The 23,160-nt window shown below is 40.2% G+C and overlaps 1 protein-coding gene across 1 annotated transcript in view; it reads right to left on the bottom strand.

Moving 5' to 3' along the window:
- Positions 1-23,160, bottom strand: part of LOC103738124 (nebulin) — a gene marked incomplete at its 3' end in the record, with an annotated part of 99,207 nt that overhangs the window by 33,586 nt on the left and 42,461 nt on the right. Inside the window, 18 exon segments of the mRNA XM_008837955.2 lie at positions 1,254-1,460; positions 2,640-2,951; positions 3,520-3,627; positions 3,991-4,095; positions 4,470-4,676; positions 5,376-5,687; positions 6,591-6,698; positions 8,529-8,633; positions 10,507-10,713; positions 11,621-11,932; positions 12,763-12,870; positions 13,570-13,674; positions 15,867-16,073; positions 16,156-16,467; positions 17,739-17,846; positions 17,927-18,031; positions 18,763-18,861; positions 20,952-21,059. Of these exon segments, the coding sequence (XP_008836177.2) occupies positions 1,254-1,460; positions 2,640-2,951; positions 3,520-3,627; positions 3,991-4,095; positions 4,470-4,676; positions 5,376-5,687; positions 6,591-6,698; positions 8,529-8,633; positions 10,507-10,713; positions 11,621-11,932; positions 12,763-12,870; positions 13,570-13,674; positions 15,867-16,073; positions 16,156-16,467; positions 17,739-17,846; positions 17,927-18,031; positions 18,763-18,861; positions 20,952-21,059 (3,135 nt within the window).

Below are 23,160 nucleotides of genomic sequence, written 5' to 3'. Positions count from 1 at the left end.
AATACTTGAGTACATGACAGTATGAAGAAGGACTAAATTATGCGTGGTTAATTTAATATAAATCACTACATGGCTAATGGGTCTGTAATTCTAGTGGAAAGGCAGAGGCTAGTCATGAGAATCCACCAAGCCATTGAAACAGTCTCCTGGAGGTGCCTTCCTCTCAGGGCCCAAGTTCCTCAACTCTGCAGCAAGAACGCTAAACTTGATAATTGGCAGGCTCTGTCAGTGTCGGCAATCATCATTCTTGACTCTCATCTTGACATTGTTATTGTGAAATTTTCATCAATAACACTGAAAGAAAAACAAGTATCTTTCTTATTTATTTCTTTGAGTTTTGTTTTTGAAACAGGATCCTACTATGTAGCCCAGACTGGCTTCAACCTGAGATCCTCCTGTCTCAAACTCATGAGTGCTATTTCAGACATGCACCATCATACCAATCTGAAAGTCTGGTATGATCACACTTAATGTTTAAAAAAATAAATACATCTTCATGACAGTGTAGATTTTAAATGTTAGAAAGGGCACTGAGCTGTGTGCTTTGTCTTTTAGACAGGTCCCTTTCAAAGGGATAAGTGTGCTGTGTGAATTAGCCTCCAGGAGAGCTGCCATGGCTTAATAGAGTTCAGGTCTGTGTTTCCAACTCTATTAGAACTGTCATTTTCTACAACTGTTCAATGTTACAGTCCAAATTTTTTTTCAATTAATCACAAGCACACTGACTCTTGGCAGGCACCCTGTGGCTCAGCAAGATTCATTCTCAAAATGTGTATGAAAAGAAAAGACCCCAGGCTGGGAATGTTGCTCAGTTGATAAGAGTGCTCACGTAGCACTCATGAATCCATGGCTTCAGTCTCTGACACTGCATAAACCAGGTGTGTTGGCACAAACCTACAATCCCAGTACTTGGGAGGTGGAAGCAGGAGGATCGGAAATTCGTAGTCATGCTTGGTTTCACAGTAAATTTGGGGCCAGCCTTGGCTACATGAGACCCTATCTCAAAAACAAATAAATAAACAAAAAAGAAAGGTTGTGGTCTATTCTTATGTCCGTGAGATAAATGACTGATTTAGCATTTGGGAACTCCTTCTTAAGAATAATTACTATCTTTCTGTAAACTATAGGACCTCCTTTCTATGCAGAGCAAACATCAAGGATGATCTCTTGTAGCTGTGTTAGTAAAATCTGTAGATTAAATATAATGGACTCATTTTGATGCACATGAAACATCACCCTATTGGAAGACTTACTTCATTCATAATTTTTGCATTATTCTGGGCCAAAACCATGTTCATTGAGTCCATCAGTGTGGAGTGCTTCAGGGTGTCTGGGTGCTGCCGGTACTTCTTTTCACTAATGATCTCCATGGCTTTCTTGTTTTTCTCATCTTCCAGGGAGCCCAGGGGGAGCCACCCGATTCCCTTCATGAAGTCCACATAGTCTGCCTTGTACTGATTCTGCAAAGGAGAGAAAACAACCAGTGATCAGAAGCAACTGAACTTCGCAAGAATCATGAATGTGCGTTTAACATGCCATAATTTTCACTTGTTTTCAACTTACAATATATTGAATTGCAACCATTTTGAAGCCCCAAACTTTTCTTTATATATATATATATTTTTTTTTCTTCACATGAGAAATTGAACTTTTCTTGATGTCTTCATAAAGAAAATGTGTTAAGAAATAAAATAGATCCATCCACCATGTGGATGTTGTCATCTCCTGACTGGCTACGTATTATTAACCAAGTTCCCCACATTAGTAGGTGATTTCCAGAAATCTCTTTTCTCTCCAGCACCAAGTCTCTGGCTAGCTGTCATTGTCATAATTTCCTCACACACACCAGAATCCTCACTAGTATTTGCTATATATTTTATGGGTTTCCCCCTTCAACTGAGACATTTCTTTCTGTAACTGTGCATAGACTCTGATGTACCACCTGTCAATCATACCTCAGGTTCATGCTTCTAGGAGAATTCTAAGCCCAGCTTTTGTTTTATAATCTAAATTTACTTCTCCAGCTGCCAAATGGCCTCTTCAGCTAATTCTTGACTCAGAACCTGAACCTCCTGCCCTGTGTTTTCTCTACATTCATTCTAAAAACAGCCTCAGTCATGAGCTCCTCAATATTCCATTGAGAGGACAAGGAAGCACAAAGTCGTGAAAGGAAAGCTGGTTGGGAGGGAGGAGCTGGCCAATCAACTTCTATGATTATGATTTTTGAGACAGGGTCTCCCTATGCAGCCCACCTGGCCTTTAACTCTCCCTCAGCCTCCCAAGTGATGGGATTACAGGGGCACACACCATGCCAGCTTTTCATGTGCCTTTAAATGCACTTGATGCTCTTTGCCAGACTTATTTCCCTTAATACATTATTTCTAAAACCAAATCAATTCACTATTGCTGAATTCAGAATCCAAAATGATTACAGCAATAAGAATGAAGAGCTAGTCTTTAGTTTCTAGAGCAGATCTCCTTTAAAAGAAATAAATTCAGCCCAAGATAACAAGTAAAGCATCTCATCAGGAAATTATATGTTACTTTCTTTCAGGATTTTTGAAACGTCATTCATCCTGTCACTCATGAGCTGCTTAAGATCTGGGTAGAGGCTCTACAGCTCTATTGCTTTTACATACATCACTTTGAATCTGCATCATATTCTTGGCCAACTCAAAGCTCATGGCATCAGGAAGCATGTTGTAGGTGTGGATTATGTTCCTGTAGTTGGCGTTGGTGGCTACTTCCTGTGACTTCTTGGCAGCCACTACACTGAACATGTCTACCGGGGTGTGGAAGGACGTCTTGGATTTCTCATAGCCCTTCTTGTATTCTCTGTCTGACTGCATCTTGGCCACCTGCATGAAGTGCACCAACTTGGGGTCGTCTTCCAGGCTGCGGAAGCCGATGTGCTTCCCTTTGGCTTGTTCATAGGCTTGTTTATATTTGTACTGTGGATAGAAAGGGAAGCACAGCAATGAAGGGATTCAGGCAAGAGAGCAAAGTATCATTCACAGGGTGCCATTAGCTCTGGTGGAGCTGAAGGATTTTAGAGTTCCTTTAAAATCAGGCAGAGAAAGGGCACCAGAGTCAGGAAGCAAAGGCTCTATATTCAGATGCTGCCTTACACTTGGGTGCATGCAAGGAAAGTAGTCTCAGAAGCAGTGTCTTCCCTCCCCACCTCCACATTGTGTAAGCACAGAAAAGACTGCGAGTGTGATTCCTCAGTGTGTCCTTAAGGTAAACAGAGAGACTGGCCACGAGTCAATCTTATAGGTAAAGCTTACATTGGCTTATAATTGTCTGTAATAACTCAAATACACAAAAGAAACTTAATAAGACTCTGTCATTTTTACAATGAACAATGAACAAATGGCTAGGGGATAGTTGTCTTGGGTAGAGGGAAATGCCTTGGATAGTGTTTCCAACTGATGAGCTGACTCCACCTCCTGAGCAAGAATAACCTTGACTCATCTGCACCCTCACTCATCCTTGAGGCAGCCCCAGGGAAGCACTCACATCACTGGCGATGTCTCTGGAGGCTTTTGCGGCCTTTATTGAGATGGCATCAGGCCTCAGGTCATAGCCTTTCTTCTTTTCCTCTTCCCAGTCAGCTTTGTACAGTTTCTAAACCAGGAAACAGAAAGAAAAAAAATCACGTTACTTGAGGTAAAATGGGGCTCCCCATTCCAACATGGCTGGCATGTAAAAGTCAGACATCCCCTAAGAACTGCCTTCAGTCTTCCCTTGCTTTTAAAAAAGATTTGCTTCATTTTAAGTGTATAAGTGTTTTGCCTGCATGTATGTATGTGTGTGTACCACATGCATGCAGTGCCCATGCAGGCTAGAAGAAGATGTTGGATACCCTAGAACTAGAGGTACAGTTTAGCATGTGGGTGCTGGGAACTAAACTCCAGCCCTCTTACAAGAGCAACCAGTGCCATTTCTCCAGTCAGCTCTCACCCCCTTCTTTGCTGTTGATCTACTTACATCACTCATGGTAATCTGGTTTACTTTGGAGAGCAAAATGTCCGGAGTATCAGGCATGACGTGGATGGTGGACTTGTCTTTGTTCCATTTTTCAGTGTATAGCCTCTGCAAGAAGAAGATCAGGCACATGACCACGGGACAGGCTTGTAACAATGAGAACAAGAGAGGGAGAGCCACACTAGGACGGCTGAGGGAACTGGATTCACAAAGAGAAAAATCATCAAACAAGGGGACTTCTTCCTGAATCAACAAGTACCATCTGACCCCACCTCACAAGCATGTGGAGCCTTTGTAGTTCTGTTGCATCCTTAATATGGTCTGAAGGTCAATACAGAAGAGCTGTCTAAAAACTGAAAACTACAAAGGCCTGGCCCCCAGCCATGAGATTAAAATGCTGAAGAATTGCATAGGGCACTTCTGGCTCCTTGGAGTGAGTACCATGAGGCTTCTGGGACTGAGGCTAGCCCATGGGCTCTCACCTTGTCCATGGTCAGCTTGTTGCTTTTGTTAAGCGCCTGCTCCATTGTGTCCATGGAGTATGTGAACTTCAGCTTCTCAGGGTGCTGGCGGTACTTCCTCTCGCTCAGGATCTCTCCAGCTTTCCTTGCCTTCTCTACCTCCAGAGAGTCTATCGGGACCCAGCCAATACCTTTCATCCAGTTGGTGAAGTCAGATTTGTACAGATTCTTTATCATGAAAACAGAAGATTTCATTTCAGAAAGAATCAGGTCCTGGGCTTCTTTAGCTACAAGACTTACTCATTATCAAAAGGAGAAGGGTGGGGGGTTCAGAGGAAAGTGAGAAGGCCCAATTTTTGCTCAATACCATTTTTTTGAAAAAATGAATTATAAATTTGATTGTATTCATGGTGTTTTGAACAGTGAATCCTAAAGTAACAACTCATTTAAAAAGTTAGCTTTCTTAGCCAGGCATGCTGGTACATGCCTATTATCCTAGCATTCAGCAGGCTAAGGAAGAATGTTTGTAGGCTCAAGGATAGCCTGGATGACACAGTGAGCTTCAGGTAAGCCTAAATTGAAAACAAAAGTGATGAAACACTGAAATGCTCATGAAGAAATGAATTAGCTAAAATTTTGCATTGGGAAGAATACTATATATCACCCATTTGAGCCTCACAATTTTTTCACAGAATATATCGTATTTGGGCCCAACCATACACGCACACACAAACACACTCACTGTGTATATATGTGTGACAATAAGGTCACATGTAATTTAAATGAATGAGATCCTGCCACTCTGTGGAGGATCCCCAGGGAGAGCAGTTAGTTGAGACAGATGGAAGATGAGCAAGCGGCTCTGCTTCTTCCCTCCCACCTGTGGAAACGGAAAACTAACTGCACCGGCAGCTGACTGGTACATACGTCGCTCTGGATCTGCATGGCGTTCCTGGAGTGCTCCACGTTCAAGGCATCCGGCAGGAGGGTGTAGTTGTGATACGGCTGTCTGTAGTTGGCGTTGGTTGCCACCTCCTGAGACTTCTTTGCAGCAGTTACACTGAACATATCCAAGGGCGTGTGGTAGTGGGTCTTGCTGGCCTCGTAGCCCTTTTTGTACTCACGATCTGACTGTATTTTGGCCACATTCATGTAGTGAACCAGTTTAGGATCATCCTGAAGACTGAGGAAGCCGATCTGCTTGCCTTTGGCTTTCTCGTATGCCTCCTTATATTTGCACTGTTTGGAAGAGACAGATAGACAGAAGGTGGACAGGGTAGGAATTCAAGATAAATTGAACTTGTATAGTAGTCTAAGTGAAAGCCAAATTCAGTCTGAATCTAGGAACACCTAAGCTTTTTAAAAGTATGTTTAGTAAACAACTAGCAAAATTCTGAGAATAATAAAGATTATAATAATTTGCAGTTTCTATCTAAATTGTTCGTAAGCAGATTCTTTAACTATACTTAAAGGTTCCTGAAAAGTTTATTGATTAAGCACATGTATATTTTTATCTCATTTCTATTAATTTGCATTATCTTTTAAAAAGTATTTATGTAATCATGACTGAATTTCAGCAAAGCCCTACTACAAATTAAAGTATTGAACTTAAAGTATTGAACTTAAAATGAAATGAATTCATACTCTCTGAAGATAATTATATCAGTTCATCAAGAAAATATAACTTAATTTGTAAGAAAAGTAATTAAAGTGTTGTTATTTAACCTACAATTCTTCCTTGTTTCTCCTGTCTCACTAGACTTTTTTTTTCTTACACAAGTTGTTAAATTAAAACACCATAATCTTCTTTAAAAATGCTGGAGACTTGATTTAGTGATATTTTAGTAGACTTTCTTTCCTGACAAAATCCAAATAAAAATTTTTCTTAAGTTCACAGTAAAATCAATGAGTTCCAAACTTTCTACAAGTAAAAAGAAAAATTCTCTGTATTTTTTCTTTGTAATGAATTTTTAAAAAAATACTTTCAGTGAAGCAATATAAGAAACCACTGGCACTTAGTATATTAGGAAATGTTTTTATACTGTAATAGTTTATGTGCTTCCTTCTTTAGTCCACGATCTCATACACAATGTATAGATTTTAAAACCTGCAGATAGCTTACTACTTTCAGATTAGACTTACGTCGCTAGCAATATTCCTTGAACTTTTTGCAGCAACAATGGGAATGGCATCCGGTCTCAAGTCATAACCCTTAGCAAGGGTCTTCTTCCAGTCTGCTTTGTAGTGAGACTGTGGATAAGGAAGAGTTGTTTCATTATTTGATATTAATAGAAGAAAAAATGAACAAGGATGCCAAGGTATTTTTCATGAAATATGGTATAACACATCCCTTTCTATAAAGAGATTTCATAGTTAAGCTATTAGTTCATCTTTTATGTGTCTAGCACATTCTTTTTTAAAGAAATATCCATAAACTATAACAGGGGCTGGTAATACATGGCAATTTAGCAACTTGGGAGGCTAAAGCAAGAAGATTATGAGGTCAAGGCCAGCCTAGACTATACAGAGACCTATTTCAAAAAACAACTAACAGAACAACTGAACTGCTGGGTGTGATAGCATGCACCTTTAATGCCAGCATTTGGGAGGCAGAGACAGGCAGATACCTGTAAGAACAAAGTTATCCTGGTCTACATAGTAAGTTCTGGACCTTCCAGGGCAAGAGGGAGACCCTGTCTCAAACAAACAACCACTGAACCAAAAATCAGTAAGCAATATACAACACAATCTCAACTAATAAGATGTATATTTTTGCATGAAAAAGCAATGGAAAGGTAATGTTTTGAATGTAGGAAAACAAAACATTTTCATGAATTTTTCATAAATTTCTGTGGTTTCAACTTGCTTATAATAAAATGTAATACAATAAAGTTTTCTTTCATAATAAAGCATTTCAAAGTTATAGAAATTTATTGACATCAAGATTTAAAAATTCAGATACAGTGTCACTCAGGCAGCTTTAAGCATTTTAATGCTTCAGTATTAAAAATCAGTGAGGGGCTGGAGAGATGGCTCAGCAGTTAGGAGCACTGGCTACTCTTACAAAGGACCTGGGTTCAGTTCCCAGCACCCACATGGCAGCTAATAACCATCTTACAGCTCGAGGGGAATCTGATACTCTCTCCTGACCTCCAGGGGCATTGCATGACACAGGTGCACTTACATACATGCAGGCAATACACTCAGACACATAAAATAAAAATAATAAATAAAAAGTTAAAAATTAGTAAAAATTTTAAATGAATCAAAAACATAGAAATAATTACCAAAGAATTCACATTTAAAGATAAAACTGCCTAAAATATTAGGAAGAATGACTGAACTTTTTTTTTTTAAGTAAACCATCTCTAAGAAATGAACAGTTTTTTCCAGGTTTAGTTATATTTTTAAATTAGAATGTACCAACATTTTCTTTAAAAGGAGATAGTGCATAACATGGATTTAGTTACTTTTTTGCTTATTTAACTTTATTTTTGAGATGCGGTCCCATTGTGCTGCCTGGGCTGGGGCTCAAACTCTCCATTCTTCAACCTAGTGTCCAATGTCTCCAGTTCCTGGCATGCACTGTTTGTTTGTTTGTTTGGATTTAAACGTAAGTCTTCAATTATATCCCTAGACTATCCAAGAGCTAGCTGAGTTAAAAAACGAAGCAAAACAAAACAGAATTATAGAAGTAAAGTGAACTCTTTTGGAAGTCTTAATAAACAGTTGACCTAGAATTCGTGAAGCAGAGCTTCCCACTGCCATGGACCATCACACTTGTGCATTCCAGTCTTGCCCATCTTGTTTTGTTTGATGCTTTCAAAACAGCGACACAAAATTTTCTAAGCTGGTTTTACCATCTACTAATGAGTCACAGCCCATAGTTTGAAAGAATACACATTAAGCAAAATTTTACAGTGACTTCTGGTCTCGTGTTGCTTAAGGGCCCCATCTGGAGACTCAAAGGGTCTACATTTAGCTTGTTCTCCTTGAACTACTCAGCGCAGGAGTTACCCAGGACTGGGAAAGGGATGTGGGCTGAAGCAATATTAGACTGACATCAAGTCAAATACTCACGTCACTCATGTTGATGGCATTGACTTTGGCTTGAATGAACTGAGGCAATTCAGGGTCCATCGTGTATTTATGCTTCAGTTTCTCCCCCTCTACCTTGTAGTTCAACTGCAAAGAAAGGAAGAAGCATGCAAATGTCATGAGCTGACACAGTGTGAGTTGCATCAGGTACCCAGCCTTTAAAAGGGAAGGCTATCATTGCTGTTTTCCACACACAAGACAAATGTGTTCGACATCACAGGCAGGAGACTCTGGTAGGATATTCATGTCCTCATTCCACCAGGCAGAGTGATACATCTTGTGTTTAAAGTGTTGAAAAAGGCAGAACTGTCCTCTTAGAGCTTACAGTCTAATAGAGGAGGCAGATGTTAATCATGTGAACTAGAAACTATGGAAAAAACTTGAGGTATGTTGTAACAGAACAGCAGCAACAGAGGAACCTGGACAGTTACGAAGGTAGAAGTAGCATATGTGTTCAGACTTGGACAAAGGGGAGAGTTCTGGGCAGAACAGCATTCAGATCCCAAAGCTGGAAATGGCCTGGCCACTCTGAGGGGTGCAGAGCATCCTGACACCCTGTAGAAAGTGGGATTAGAGCTGGGTGGCGTGGTGGCACACACCTTTAATCCCAGCACTCCGGAGGCAGAAGTAGGCGGATCGCTGTGTGTTCAAGGCCAACCTGGTCTATATAGTGAGTTACAGGCCAGTGGGGGTTACAGGGAGACCCTGTCTCAAAAAGAAGCCCCCCCCAAAAAGTAGGATTAGACAGCTGGGGGAGCAGGCCATAGAGTGGAGATCTCTTCACCCAATTTAATGACTTTGAATTTTAAGTTCAAGGAGAAGTCCCAAGAGGGTTTTTTACATATATGAAGATGGGATTTGATTCATTTGAGACCCCAGGCAGGGAGTCCACAAGTCAGGGCAGTCATCCACATGTGAGACAAGGAAGCCAGAACTAGGGCTGTGACAATTCAAAGACAAGTACTCCAGTAAGCTATTTACGACCCTGATTTAGCAGAGATTCTGCGTGGGGGTGGGTGGTGTGGGGAGACAAGGGTGTGTTAAAGGTGACCTCTAGGTTTCTGATTTCAGTATTTAGGTATATGTTTATTAATGGCATTTATTGGGATGGAGAAGACTTAACACAGTGAGTACAGTTTTCCTAGCTAACTGAACACATTGAGAAGTGACACCTTCCTGAATATCAAGGAAGTCAAAAGAATCCCTGGCATTTATGATAACTAAAATAAGATAAATTCTTAAGCAACTGCAGTTGCTTAAGAGCAACAAGAGCAGAGACCACCCTGCGAAATAAAACCCACAGATAGCCCTTGGGTCCAAGATAAGCTAAGTATTTGCCAATTTCTAAAACATGAGGCTAGAGCAAAAAAAAATCTCTATTTTTTTATTTGTTTCTTTTGCTGATGGAGGCATTTTAACAGAACTCAGAAATTACTAAGTGATGTGAGGCACTGAGCATCGTAATTAGCTTCAATTGAAAGAAAAAGGCCTTGGATGGAGAAATGAGACCCAGGATGATTACAAATCATCTGCTTATCTCCTCCCTTGGGGACTTATTTTACAGCACCTCTCAGAACAACGAGTTCTTATGCAAGGGGATTAGGACATGATGACATTCTTCTGTGTGCCTAGGAAGAACTACTGCAACTCAGACCAATAAGTAGATTTGCAGTTGAAGATGACAATGGCAACACTGGAGGTCCATGCATACAATGTGCAGATTTGACTTATGGATACTGACATTTTATGTTTGGAAAACATAGCAAATCTGGAACAAACCCCTTTTATCTACATGTTTTCCCTGTGTTCAAGTTCAAAGCTGTTTCAGAAGTAAAGTCTATCTCTTACACCTCTGTGTGGTAACACAGATGCATCCTCACACACTGAGTGAAGAAGCCTGGTGGGGTGGCTTGGTCATGGGGTTATTTACAGACTAGACCTTTTGAAGAGAAACACTTACATCGCTCAGCTGCTTCGTGTTCTGCTGGGCCAAAACCATGCCCATGGAGTCAGGCACGCTTGTGAACTTGATGGTGTCTGGGTGCTGTCGATACTTCCTCTCATTTAATGCATCCCCCGCTTTCTTGGCCTTCTCGACCTCCAGGGAGCCAATAGGGATCCATCCAATGCCCTTGAAGAAGCTATTGTACTCGTCCTTATAGGCATTCTGCAAAACAGGAAGCTCATGTGTGAGGCGGTGTCCTACGGAATACTCAACCAAGTCTCTGGGGTCTGCAACTATACCCAAGAGAAATGAACAGCAATTATTTTCCCTGCACTCATGTCTGCCTGTCACTCAGCTTATTACCGGGAACTGGGTAATGAGAAAAAGCTGTTCTGCTGCTGCTAGAGTGCATTATACAACACAGAAGGAATCTAGGTCATATATTTCCATGGATATCATGAAATTGTTTTTGTCTCTCTTGACAATAAATTGGGCTTTCCTTTTGATTTCACTGAAGACTTCGAAAGTTTGAGTTTTACTCATGCTGTCCACCCAGGTTATCCCTGATCTCAGATGGGTAGAGAGATTTTCACTGACAGCCAAATAAATGAATGCCATTTCTTCTCCTGCAGAAAGAAATATCCTGAATGTCAAACACCTCCCTATGCAGCTCTTCATGAATCATGCTGCAAGTACAGAGACTTCCCAGTTCATTTGCTATGACTCAATACATAGATTTACATGGATGACAGTGTAACCTTGAGTCTAAAAAAAGAAAAAAAAACTTTCCTGGATTCAGAAAGCACTGGGAATTCTATTTTGCACTATACAACCATTACCACAGAGGTATGCCCACAGGAGCACCTCTGATGAGAATCAAGGTGCCTAGGTCATTAGTGGAATGTGGTCTCATCTTTCATCCATAAGTTAACAAAAACAATGTTGATGGTTATGACATAAGCATAGAAAGCCAGACAAATAATGTAGCTTGTCTACCATGCTTTTGAACAAATGTTGCTTATTCTAAAGTGCAGTTTTCAAATATATTATTGCCTCTTGAGGTCTACTAAAGTAGACAGATGAGCATCCTTTAAGGTCAAATGTCTTTGAGTCTGTAACACATACTTACATCACTCTGAATTTGATTAACATTCCTTGTGTGTTCAAGACTCAAGGCATCAGGAAGGTATGTGTAGTGATGCAATGGCTGTTTGTAGTTGACATTGGTGGCCACATCCTGGGCCATCCTTGCAGCCGTGATGCTAACCATGTCCCCAGGGGTATGGTAGCTGGTTTTAGTATTCTCGTAGTTCTTCTTATATTCACGATCAGACTGTAACTTTGCCACATTCATGTAGTGGACCAGCTTGGGGTCATCCTGGAGGCTTCTAAAGCCAATATGCTTTCCCTTTGACTTCTCGTAGGCTTCTCTGTATTTATACTGTGGAGACAGAACTTGGTTAGCCAAGTCCTAGGACTGATAACACTAGTACAAGAATGTTATTCATACACAAAAACACTCAGAACATTTCAACTTTCTGGATGATTGTTTAAGAAACACAAACCACACCTGTGTTCCAGGAAATTCATAGCAAAATCACTTTAAAGTCTGCTGGGATTCCAAGGGAGTCCCATGATAAATTCAACAAGTTTTTCCCCTTTCCTTGACTCCTACAGATGATTTTTAAATAGAACTGTTTTCAAAATCAACCTAATTTTCACTCTTTCAAATATAAGACTAATGTCCTTTAGCTTTGCGGGGATGTGGACTTTCCTAATCCTGTATATGACTCTTGATGGAAATTAAATGGGCATCAATTTGCCTGAATGAATCAAGATTATATCCTCAAAAGAGAGGGGGGAGTCCTGTTTGGCTCATAAAATATGTACACATATATAACCCTTCTCAGTTTTTCAATATAATTGTTATGCAGACAGTTGCTTGAACTTAACATGTTACTGTCATTCAGGATGTTCCCTAAAAACATCCCATTGGGGAAATGTGTCAGCAAAGGTAATTTGGGCTGTGAATTGGAAGAGAAAGCCACTGTCAGACTTGTGACATTGCTACCAAGTGGGGTCAACTGAAAAGAATCACAACAATGTTGAGAAGGTGCCAGGTTTTCAAAATAACACTCTGTGGCAAATTTGAATGCCATTAATTTAACATATTATTTTCAGTGACACATCTCCTTAAACAAACACATATTTGATTACTTTCCATAAATGAAGTCATTCAAATTTCACCTATTTTTTTTTTTTTTTACTCACATCACTGGCGATGTTTCTTGATGACTTGGCTGCTGTGATGGGAATTGCATCCTCCAGGACATTGTTGCCCTTGGCTATTAAATCATGCCAGTCCCGTTTGTAACAGACCTGGAATGGAAAGGCAAAGCATGTCAGCATGCTATGTACTGATTAGCTTAAGAAGTTCCTCAAGCACTGGGATGGACTGGTTTTCTCACATATGTAAGGTAAAGTATTGAATATTGGCCACACGTGCTCTTCTAGAAAGAGGTATTAGCAAAAGGCCATGCTTTGTGTCTAGCTTGAAATCATGGGTCTCTGTACCAATTATTCCCCCAAATCTGGCTTTGGCACATAGGGAAGATGGTGAAAAACCAAGTGAATGCAGAGGAGAGTAATAAAGGCTGTGGAAACCCTGACACCGGAGAAAACAAAGCTATCCAGTCTTGTGAAAGGACAGCCAAGAGAAGAACTGGTGGCCAGCTTTATGAATTTTAGGGTTGTTGCAACAAGTAGATCAATGACTAAGGATTTCACTTATTCTCTTTTTTCCCCTAGAAGAGAATAATTCCCGTCCCCTGTGCAAACTAAGTAGAAGTTTTGGGGAAATAGGAAGTAAATTCCACATAAGAAAGCTATACCCATGGAGCCGTCCTTACATACCGAGGATCAACTCGAGAGGCAAGAGGAGACCATCACCATGAGACATGCTTCACTGAAGGCTATGTGAGAAACTGACTTAAATCATTATCAGGATGCCTTTTACCTCTAAGGCTCTATTATTTTACTGCCATATCTAGGTTTCACACTCCAACAGACACTACTCACATCACTTATATTATAAGCATTGCACTTGGCCTGGAGAAACTGTGGAAGATCAGGATTCAGAGTGTATTTATGCTTCACATCTTCTCCTTTAGCTTTGTATAAGATCTGCAATACATAGGCACAAAAAAAAATGCCTTTCACACCATGCAGAAAGGGAAAACCATTAATTACATGATTAAAGGAGTTATTTCTAGCTGTGCTGGACAGTTTCAGTTGTCAACTTGACACACCTGGGAAGAAAGACTCTCGACTGAGGAATTTCCTCTACTGGATTGGCCTGTGGACATGTCTGTGAGGCATTTCCTTCACTGTTGAGTGATGTGGGAAGGGCCAGCACACTGTGAATAGTGCCACCGCTGGGCAGGCTGTCTTGGGTTGTATAAGAAAGCAGGCTGAGCACAGGCCAAAGGGGAAAGCCCGTAAGCAGTGTTCCTCTGTGGTCTCCTTCAGCTCCCTGCCTCCAGGTTCCTGCCCTGCTTAAGGTCCTGCCCTGGCTTCCCTCCATGATAAACTGTGATGGGGACCTGACACCAAACAAATCCTTTCTTCCTCCAGCTGGTTTTGGTCATTGTGTTTTATCACAGCAGTAGAGAAGCATATTCAAAAGATTTGCCTTTTTTTGTTCATTTAAAAGTGATGACTGCTATTCTCACTAAAAGACATCCAATGTAACGTAGAGATCTCACTGTTTTCTCCTCTTTGTAACAGAAAATGAGTGAATTGCTTAATTTCTGAAACTAAAATAGAGTGAGGATTACAGGCAGATATTCTACTTCTAATTTATTGGCTGTATATTTCTCCCATTTCCCAGCAGAGACTAAGGGAAATGTCTCATATAGAGTCATGTGTAGGTACTACAAGTAAAACCTAAGATGATTGCTGTCTAAATTAATTCCAAAATAATTATTTCTTTTAAAATTTTATTTATTTATTTTTTATGTGATGTGTATAATAAGCATTTTGCCTGAGTGTATGTAATCACACCCATACATGCAAAAACCAGAGAGGCCAGAAGAGGGCATCATATCCCCTGGAACTGGAGTTCTGGATATTTTTTTAGCTGCCATGTGGGTGCTGGGAACTGAACCCAGGTTCTCTGGAAGAACAGTCAGTGCTCCTAACCGCTGAGCAATCTCTCCAGTCCCAATCATTGATTTCGTATTGCCTTTAGAAACAGCATCTAAACATCGACAAAATCCACATTTTCCTTCTTACTGTTTCTTTCTTTTGCAGCAGTAATGTCCACAAAGTCTTCCCAACACAAGTCCACTTCCTGCTTCCAGCCTCTCCTCTTCCCAGGCTCCAGACATTTTTACCAGACTTATTTTTTAAAACACAGACCCAATAATAGAACTTCATGTATAACATTTCCCATTAGCTACCCCATAATGCTTAAACTACAAATTTGCATTACAAGACTCCTCCCTGACTCCCTGCCCAATCAGGTTATATTCTGGCCTCTCTCTCTCCTATCCTTCCACTTTACTGGGAGGACACTGTTCCTTCTTACTGCCTTACAGTGTTCTTTCTGTCATCTTCTCCTTTGCTAGGGAAACTCTTCAGCAGTTATCTACTTCCCTTCTACTTTCTTAGTGCATGCCTCACCTACAGGGCTCATCTCTGTTTATAGCTGCACCTTTCTCTTATGCGCCTGTCCTATTTTCCTATTAATTCCTGTGCCTCATTAACCTCCATCTATTTTGTCTTTATGCTGTCAGCACAAAATACAATGCCGAGCCCAAAGTCATTGTTCAAAATATTCAATGACTTAATGAGTGAGCGATTCTATATACCCAAATTCTCTTTAGAAGTTGTGAGTTGAGTCAGAGTTTATACCCTGTCCACAAAGAGGCAGGTAACTAATTTTTCATCAAGACTTAACTTAAAATGTCCGTGTGTGAATCCTGAAAAACAAAATGATATACTCATTTGTATTATTTTCTTGTGTTAATTTTTGTATGTGAAGAGCAAAGGAGGGAACTTTATATAGAATTAAATCTAATGGATTTTTACAATTCTCTGTGATTTCAGCTTAAATTCTTTATATGTATAGTATGGAATAGTACTTTCTGTACCTGCCAAATGTATCCAATAACATAGTCTTTTAATGAAAGAAAAGTTTTAGAAAGTTTTAAAAAAGCTAGTGCCCAAGCTACAAACTATAATTTTCTTTTGAAATTAAAATGCACAGAATAATATATCAGAATGAAAAGGCACTGGCTCTTAATAAAGGTGTTCGGCTGGTGCTTCTCTCATAAAGAGCTTTCCCTCTGCACCCTCTCTTCTGTTGTACTCACGTCGCTGACTTGCTGCGTGTTCTGCTTTGCCTGCACCATCACGGGGGAGTCCACGATGCTGGTGAACTTGAGGGTGTCTGGATGCTGCCTGTACTTCTTCTCGCTCAGGGCATCACCTGCCTTTTTCACTTTTTCTTGGTCCAGGCTGCCGATGGGTATCCAGCCAATGCCTTTCATCCAGGTGTTGTAGTCTTCCTTGTAGGCATTCTAAAGTGGGAGGGAAAGGGGTGAAGGCTCAGGCCGGATTTGCAACTGAGGAGGGTGGTCCCCTGGGAGTCACAGCACTTACGTCACTCTGTATATGCATCATGTTCTTGGACAGCTCCAGGTCTATGGCATCCGGCAAGTAGGTGTAGTGGTGGAGAGAGTGTCTGTAGTTCGTATTGCTGATCACATCCTGTGCCTTCTTAGCAGCTACCACGTCAAACATATCGTGAGGTATGTTGTATTTTGTCTTTGTCTTTTCAAAGTCCTTTTTATACTCCCGGTCTGACTGTATCTTTGCCACATTCATATAATGAACCAGTTTAGGATCATCTTGGAGACTTTGGAAGCCAACGATTTTCCCTTTAGCTTTTTCATAATCTTTTTTGTAATGAACCTATTGGAAAAGAAGGTGGACATATTTTAAAATGTTGCTTTGAAGATTTTACTGAACAATGTGGCCATTATTTGAAGTAACTGAGCTTCCCAGAATTTTCTATATGTCAATACCCAGGGGTTTTGTTCCAGGACTCCTCACCATCTGCAGACATCAAAACCCACCCATGCTCTAGTCCCTCAAATGAGGCACAATACTTGTGTGTAACCCACACACATTCTCTCTTATATACTTCAAATTATCTCTAGAGTACTTATAATAGCTAATAAAATACCAACTCTATATAAATAGTTGTTATGCATTATTTAGGGGATACTGACAAGATGAAAGTCGGTACATGTTTAGGACAGGTGTAACTTTTAAAAGCTTTTTGGTCCATGCTAGGTATCTGAGGATAGAAAGGGCCACCTCATCTGCAGAGTGGTAAAATAAAATACCATTTAGAACCTGTTTGAGTGTCTATGGCTTCTTCTACCCACTCAAAGAGGCTGGGGTGGAAATGCCATCACAATTCATGTCAGTGACAAACTGTTTTTCTACACTGTTCCTTTCCACTTAGACACTGGGAAAGAATTATGAAAAAAAAATTCACAGTCTTCGCCAATAACACTGTGGTGTCAAGGCCCCAAGTAACTGATAATTTGACTAACTGAAGTCTTTTAGAAGTAAAAGGAATTTCCTGCATCCTTTGGGTATTAAAAGGACAATGTAGAACTAGTCATGTTTGAACATCATTTGGTTTTGAATAAGGGCTGGGATTTCTTGGGGAAACCTACAGAGGACTCTGGGAAGTCAAAGCCCATCAGAGAACCCTGTGGAATATGGGGGATAGGGTGGCTAGAGGAAAACACCCACAGAGAAAGGTCAGTGAAATCTGGACAGGAGAACTATATTTGTCGTCATTTTTAAAGACTTATTCTATTTACATTCATGCATTTCATTCAGAAGTTACCCTTGGAATTTTTAAGGAAGATAGATATAATAAAGGGAAAAAAGAAGAAAAAAAATCACATGAATTAAGAAACACTAAAGATAAAATTTTCCTACCCAGAGGCTATTAGGACTTAAAAGTCAATTTCTTCTTGGTTTCTGATTTATCAAAGAGAAGAAATGGAAGGCTATACTAATCCCGTCCTCCAAGAAAACTCAGACCTCTTTAGGAAACTCTTTCCAGAATAGTTTCCAGTCAGGAACAGTGCACACAGAGACTTCTGGGTAAACTGCCAGGCTCCATGTTTGCTGGTTACACATGTGACCACAGCTGGACTTACGTCACTTGCTGCCTGCCGGGCAGCTTTGGCAGTTTTGATGGGAATTGCGTCAATTTTCAGGTCATAGCCCTTCTTGCTCAAATCTTTCAAGTCAGCTTTGTACACTTTCTGAAAGAGAAATGTCACTTTAGGACTCCAAGGCCAGTTAGTAAAGGCTGAGCACTCAGGACAGCGGTGTGCACACGCACCTCACTGATGTTGTAAGCATTAACTTTAGCCTGGATGAACTGGGGCAGATCTGCTGGCAGGCTGTATTTGTGCAGAATTTCCTCTCCTTTGGCTTTGTAAGCGATCTATGAGAGAAAAAGTGTTATCAACAAGCTATAGAGAAACATTTTATGGCACAGGAAAATAATTTCAGGGTGGAACAAATTTCATAAGGTGACGTTAGGAAAGATATTCTCTGGGTAGTCCCCATAGTCATCTGCAAATACCTGCAGACATTCCGGGTCACACATGCAGTACTATGGGGTCCTATCTCAGTGCTGGCTCATTTCTTGGCCAACATCCTAGGGCATACACTAGGAATCGCTGGCTCTAGGTAGGTATGCCTTGTAGACCTCAGCCAAGGGAAGTGACCTGACAGAAATGCTAACCTGTGGGCACTTTCCTGGGCCCGGACAAGTTAACATAGTATATCAGACTTTGTGGTAGATTAAAGGGATTTTACAGGTGGTTTTAACTGTATGATTTTTGTCTTTAAATATAATCGCCATGTGGTACAGTACCTATATCCATTCTCTCTGATCGTTCCTAGAGAAAGCTTGTAATGTCATTGGGAGAAAGCCCTCTCCCCTTTCCCTTGGGGAGCTTTCCCTCAGTGACTGACAGGACAGCCAGTATAGTATATGGAGTATCCTAAAGGTATAATTCAGTGTGCATCATTAAAAAACAGCTGGAGGAATTAACAACTCACATGAGGCTCTTCAGGTGGTAAAATAGCTGCAGTCGATCAGTGTATTTTCATATAGATACCTTCATGTTAGTGATCAGTTACTAAAATACACACAGGATGGGCACTTACATCACTCCTTTGGGCTTGGTTAATTTTAGACTGTACAATAATGGGAGCATCTTCAATTGAGGTAAACTTGAGTGTATCTGGATGTTGGCGGTACTTTTTCTGTTTGGAGAATCAAAAAGAGTATTTAATTACTTTTCACTGAAGGCTAACATATTGAAATCCTTGGCATTTACTTTATAAAGACAGGGGGTTTGCCAATTTTAAAAGGCAAAACTACTGGAGTCCTGATCACCTTAGATGAGGAATGAGTACAATATAGAAATGATGTTTTAGAATCAGCATCTTCATGGATGATCTGGGGCAAGAGAACAGCACAGATCTCTGGAGCCATATTTATACCCCCTGAATTTCTTGTTCATGGTATGAAAGAAGGCCTTTCTATTATGCTGGGTCTAGAAACATCACAGATGTCTTTGAAGGGGTAACAGAAAGCAAGCAAGAAAATTTGGGCTATCTTTTTTTAAAAGTCATGGTCTAACGTATCTCAGGCTGGTCTCAAACGTGCTATATAACTGAGGATGGTCTTGAACTCCTTCCTGATCTTCCTGCCTCTGCCTCCTGAGTGCTATGATGTCTTTACATGATACTGTGAAGTTCTTAGGAATGCCATTTCCCTATCACTTCATCAGCAACTGCAGTAAAGAAGTTTTCCCAGTTGAGGAAGGAATTGCTAAGGATGTAGGGCAATAACTAATGATAATCAGTGAGGCAAAGAACACATCTGCTTGGCCAGCCTTACTGTGACTTCTTACATAGGTGGCACTGATGTGCTGAAGAGGCAAGAAAGAGGGACTTTGGGAAGGTGGTCCACTTAGGGAACTGAGAGCTATCCTTGTGCTACGGTCTACTCTATTTGCCCAGTCACCATCCTTGGGACATACTGCACATTCCACTTTTACATAAAAAGCAACCGCTTTCTCATCTTCAAACTTCTGAAAACCACCAAACCAGGAAGACATTTTCTGAAAAATCTCTGAGAAGGCAAAGGCTTTCATCAAAACCAAGCAAAAGCACGCACAAAATAACAGGGCCAGCACAGGCTTGAGTGTGGTAGACAACCCTTACTCAGCTCCACTGTCTTTCATGCCCTTTATCTTCCTCTGTGACAGTCACAAGACAACAGTTAAGTTTTCAGCCGTTGGTGGAGAAGGGACAGGCACATTTGTTTTTCCCTAAGACTGAATTGTAATTTGTAAACTACTTCACAGTCACCAGGACTATGACACTGGGCACAATTCTTTGAAGAAGATTCCTATAACAACTACATTGCAGTCACCCTAATTTGAAAACAATCCACATATCCACCAACAGCTGAAGCATCCATTAACATGCATCCTTGCAAGGGTTGACTACTCAATTAAGAAAATAAAGGCATGAATTTTAGGCATAAAATATTAAAAGTCATATCACAAAGAAGCTACTAAAATAGATAAAACTAGCCAGGTGTAGTGGTACACGCCTTTAATCCCAGCACTCTGGAGGCAGAGGCAGATGCAGATGGATCTCTGGCCAGCCTGGTCCACATAACGAGTTCACCAGCTGGGGCTACAGGGAAACTGTCTCAAAAAAAAAAAAAAAAAAAAAAAAAAAAAAAAAGAAAAAAAAGGTAAAACCATACAGACGGGAAGACGCAGATCAACAAAGCCTTGGGGTGAAGATGGAAATAGGAAATTTCTTAGTATTAATAGTATTTTAAAATTAATTTGTGAAGTGGCTGTGGTGGCTCATACCTGTAATCCCAATACTAAGGCAACCTTATTATCACAAGTTCAAGCTACGGCAACTTTATTACAACAAGTTCAAGGTCAGCCCAGGCTATATAATGAATTCCAGGCCAGCCTGGGTTATAGAGTTAGATCACGTCCAAAAAACAAACCAAAAAGTAAAAAAAAAAAACAAAAAACAAAAAAATCACTGTGATAATAACTACACAATTACATGGATTACATTTAAAGCAGATGGTTTTAAGACATGAAAATAACATTGTTCAACTATTTATATTGGAATGCTTAGCATAAATAGTTTGGGTAATATAAAAAAGTAATTTGATTTTCTTGGATTATTTGTGCATGTTTTTAAGTTTTTCAGCAACAATGATTAGAAAATGAAGCAGAAAAGAAGCTGTTTCCTGTGGCTTTGAGTTTGAATAGGACACATTTGCAGCCGTGTCTACACAACACTGACCATACCTCATTAAGGATGTCTGAGGCTCTCTTTGCTTTTTCCATCTCCAAGGACCCAAAGGGCACCCAGCCACAGCCCTTCATCCAGCTGTTGTAGTCAGCTTTATACTCCACCTAAAAACCAGGAAAAAAGTCACTATTCTATATTCGCTGCCATTATTACATCAAATATGGACATTTTACCTAATGTTTTTAAGATTTCTGAGATGGTTCCTTACTCTATGTATGCTGTTAGTGTATCCATTTCTTTGTAACAGCCTTTATATTTTTATTTTTAACTGGCATACGCTCCATTTTACCCTTATGTTTAACTTAATGGAAATATGTGAAATTCTGATTCTAACCCAGAAAATGCTCAATTCCACACTGTATTTCAAGGAATATATGAAATGATTACATTCACACTATTGTCTGTAAAAGATTTGCTCTCTGAAACTCTCAGCATTATGTTCCTATGGTCAAATTAGGCCTAAAATGAAGGTTCCATTGAAGATACATAATTCCGGTAATTTTCTAATGAGATTTGATGGTTATTATTTGTCTAAGTGATTGCTCATATTGTCCTTTGTATGTGTTGGTCATCTTAGGAGTGTTTCTCCATTGGCTAATAAAATGTTTGAAAATAATTATATTTGTTGATTTGCTTAAGAAAACAGTCATTATCTGGAACGGGTCTTATGTGGGGACCATCATCAGATGCTATTAAGGTAATGGTCTCCCTCTAGTCACCTGACCATAGATGATACCTAAAACTTAAATTTAGACAGGAAATTCAAACTGTTGTTGTTTACCATGTGCTTTTTTTCTAAACTGGAGTAAAAAAAAAAATTCAAGAAAGCATTTCCTTCCTGCCCTTGAGATGCTTCCAATCTAGTGCTGATGAAGAAACACAGAAAAATCGAACAAATAAAATAAGATCATTTATAAAGCAGAAATTGTCAGTGGAAAGAGTGCAAATTATTCAACCAGTGGAAAAGTTCTGGTTGGTTCTCAGAAAAAACTGAAAACAAAACTACCAAAGGATCTGGCAATTTGACTTCTGTGTATATACCCAAAAGAATTAAAAGCAAGATGTTAAAGGGACATTCATACACTCATGGCCACAGAAAAACTACTCATACATGCTAAAAGGTGGGGCCAACCCAAATTTCCACTAACTGAAGAATGGGTACACAGAATATGGTACATGCTTATGGAGGAATATTGCTTTTGTTCAGCTTTAAAAAGGAAGGAAATGCTTTAATCCCAGCACTTGGGAGGCAGAGACAGGCAGATCTCTGTGAGTTCAAGGCCAGCCTGGTCTACATAGTGAGTTCCAGGCCAGCTGGGGCTACAAGGAGACCCTGTCTCACAAAGGACTCCATTCCCCTCCAAAAGGAAGAAATGCTACAGGGATAAATAAACCTTGAGGCCAGTATGCTAAGTGAAATAAACCAGTTACTAAAGACCAGCACTGCATAGTTCCACACTTGTGATGTGTCTGCCATAGTTAAACTTGCAGAAACAGGTGTTTCTAGGTGTCAGGGAGAGAAGAGAATGTGAGTTTACTGCTTAAGGTAGTTTGGGGTCTTTTTTTTTTTTTTTTAAAGACAGGGTCCTCTTGCCTCATTCTCCCAAGTGCTGGAATTATAGGCATGAACCACTATGCCCAGCTAGAGGCTCAGTTTTGCAAGATAAAAAAAGTTCTAGAGTGGGCTGCCCAACACTATTGAATTGTCAGCTTAAAATGGAAAAGATGATAATTGTGTATTTATGTGTGTATAGTGTATGTGTGTGTGTGTGTGTGTGTGTGTGTGTGTGGTGTTTGTATGTGTGCAGGTATGTGGAGGTTCAGAAGTTGGTCTCTCCTTCCACTGTGGGTTCTGGGGTTTGATAACTCAGGTTGTTAGGCTCATATGGCAAGTGCTGTTACCCTCTGAGACATGTCATTGACCCTTGACATCCATTTAAATCCTCTTAGTAACTTTTTAAAAAATATTTTACTTATTATTTTTATTTTATGTGTATGAGTATATTGCCTGCACATGTGTTAGTGTACCTGTGTCATGCAATGCCTGAGGCAGGTAGAGAGGGCTTTGGAGTCCCCGAACTGGAGCTACAGAAGGTTGTTTGTTACAGAAGGTTGTTCCCATGTGGGTACTGGGAACCAAACCCAGGTCCTCTGCAAGAGCAGCCAGTGCTCTTAACTGCTGAGCTATCTCTCCAGCCCACAACC

Source organism: Nannospalax galili, unplaced genomic scaffold (genome assembly GCF_000622305.1).
Source record: "Nannospalax galili isolate Female #2095 unplaced genomic scaffold, S.galili_v1.0 scaffold499, whole genome shotgun sequence".
NCBI lineage: Eukaryota > Metazoa > Chordata > Mammalia > Rodentia > Spalacidae > Nannospalax > Nannospalax galili.
This window is presented reverse-complemented; position numbering and strand designations above follow the sequence as displayed.